Source organism: Octopus bimaculoides, chromosome 13, assembly GCF_001194135.2.
Source record: "Octopus bimaculoides isolate UCB-OBI-ISO-001 chromosome 13, ASM119413v2, whole genome shotgun sequence".
Lineage (NCBI taxonomy): Eukaryota > Metazoa > Mollusca > Cephalopoda > Octopoda > Octopodidae > Octopus > Octopus bimaculoides.
The window spans coordinates 60,220,627-60,222,371 of NC_068993.1; the positions used below are offsets into that span (position 1 = coordinate 60,220,627).

A 1,745-nucleotide genomic window follows, 5' to 3' on the forward strand; every position below is an offset into this window, starting at 1 on the left:
ATATACACACACACACAAGGGTGGTTTACTGAGACGGGAGGTTGCGCATTTTTTCGCATCGATGTACGATAAACTAAAAAGTTCGTTTTATATTTCACAGTAGGCCACTAGGGTTGCCGAGTATGCGAATAAGAATACAAGAGACATGGAATGGAGTGGATAAGACTATACACACACACACACACACACACAGACACACACACACACACAGACACACATATATATGTATATATATATATATATGAATTAATGACATATGTATATTCTTCTATTCTTTTGTTTCAGTTATTTGACTGTGGCCATGCTGCGACACCGCCATTAGTCGAACGAATCGCCCCTTAACACTCATTCTTTGTAAGCCTAGTACTTACTCTATCGGGGTTTTTTGCCGAACCGCTAGATTACGGGAACGTACACACACCATCATCGGTTGTCAAGCGATAGTGGGGGACAAATACAGACACACAAACATATACATGTGTGTGTGTGTGTGTATGTGTGTGTGTGTGTGTGTATGTGTGTGCCCTTATATTTTTATGTGTATATATGTATGAATTATACATACATACATATATATATATATATATATAATGTTGAAATTTACAGAAAAACAAAAGATGAAGACAGTATGTATGTATATTGTATATACATGCATATATGCATGCATCCGTAATTATTGTGACATAACGTGTGTGCATGCGAATATATACTATATACCTATCTATCTATATGTACATTTAGATATGAATACGTGCGTTTGTGTTTATGTTTGTACATATATATTGTATATATAAACATTTACATGTGTATTGCTGTGCATGTTATATAAATAATCGCTAAAATTGCCAACTTTTCAACATCGTGACCGCCATTGTCGGTGGTTTAGTTTGTGTGAGAAAGATGTTTATGAATATTTATACGGGTGTATACGGTATACATGCATGCTAACAACTTTGCCATCATACACACAAATGCGTATATGTGTATTTATGTGTGCATATATTCACAGATGCAAGATCGTTAGGTCGTGGTTTCCATTCTGGGACTAGGCGGTACGTTTTGCCTTTGACCAAGGTACTTCGTCCCTCTCAGATTACGGGTACTCCAGTGAAAATGAGTACCAGTGCTAACTGAGTTATTTCTACAAGGGGGAAGCACCCTGTCGAACAGGGGTGGGCATTATGCTCTCAGTTGATTAGGCACCACGTTAAGAGGGGTAAGTTTTGGTTCATAAATCTTCAACTTTTATAACACACACACACATACACCCGGTCATGCACGTACACATACACTTAGAAGCACTCCTACACACAAAAAAAACCCAAAAAAACAATCACACCACACCTACATACTCATCGGCATGTATATATAAATATATAAGTTGGATATGATTAAAAAATTACTCACCTGATGTGAATACAGGCCGTACGATGACATGCTTTTCGATTGTCTGTCTGTGTGTCAGTCAGTCAGTCTGTTACTTTCTGTGTATTTGGGAGTGCATTTGTGTGTGTGTGTGTGTGTGTCTGTCTGTGTGTGCGTGCGCGCGTGTATGCGTGCGTGCACCTGTGTGTCAGTTTGTCATTAATAAAGTTATCCTTCGCTGAATCGTGATGTACACACGTACACATGCAGCACACATGTGCATACATTCATGAATGTCCATACACGCACACACACACAATATATATGTATATGTGTGTATATATATATATATATATATATATGTATATATATATATATAA

The 1,745-nt window shown here is 37.4% G+C and overlaps 1 protein-coding gene across 3 annotated transcripts in view; it reads right to left on the bottom strand.

Moving 5' to 3' along the window:
- Positions 1-1,745, bottom strand: part of LOC106867210 (POU domain, class 4, transcription factor 3) — a 284,336-nt gene that overhangs the window by 218,843 nt on the left and 63,748 nt on the right. For 2 of the 3 annotated variants that reach the window (XM_052972525.1, XM_052972521.1), the window contains exon 1: positions 1,408-1,525. The exons of the other annotated variant lie outside the window; for it this stretch is intronic. In XM_052972525.1, the coding sequence (XP_052828485.1) occupies positions 1,408-1,437 (30 nt within the window). In that variant the 5' untranslated portion in view covers positions 1,438-1,525. Of the gene's footprint in view, positions 1-1,407; positions 1,526-1,745 lie in introns of those variants that run through there. 3 annotated transcript variants of the gene reach the window in all.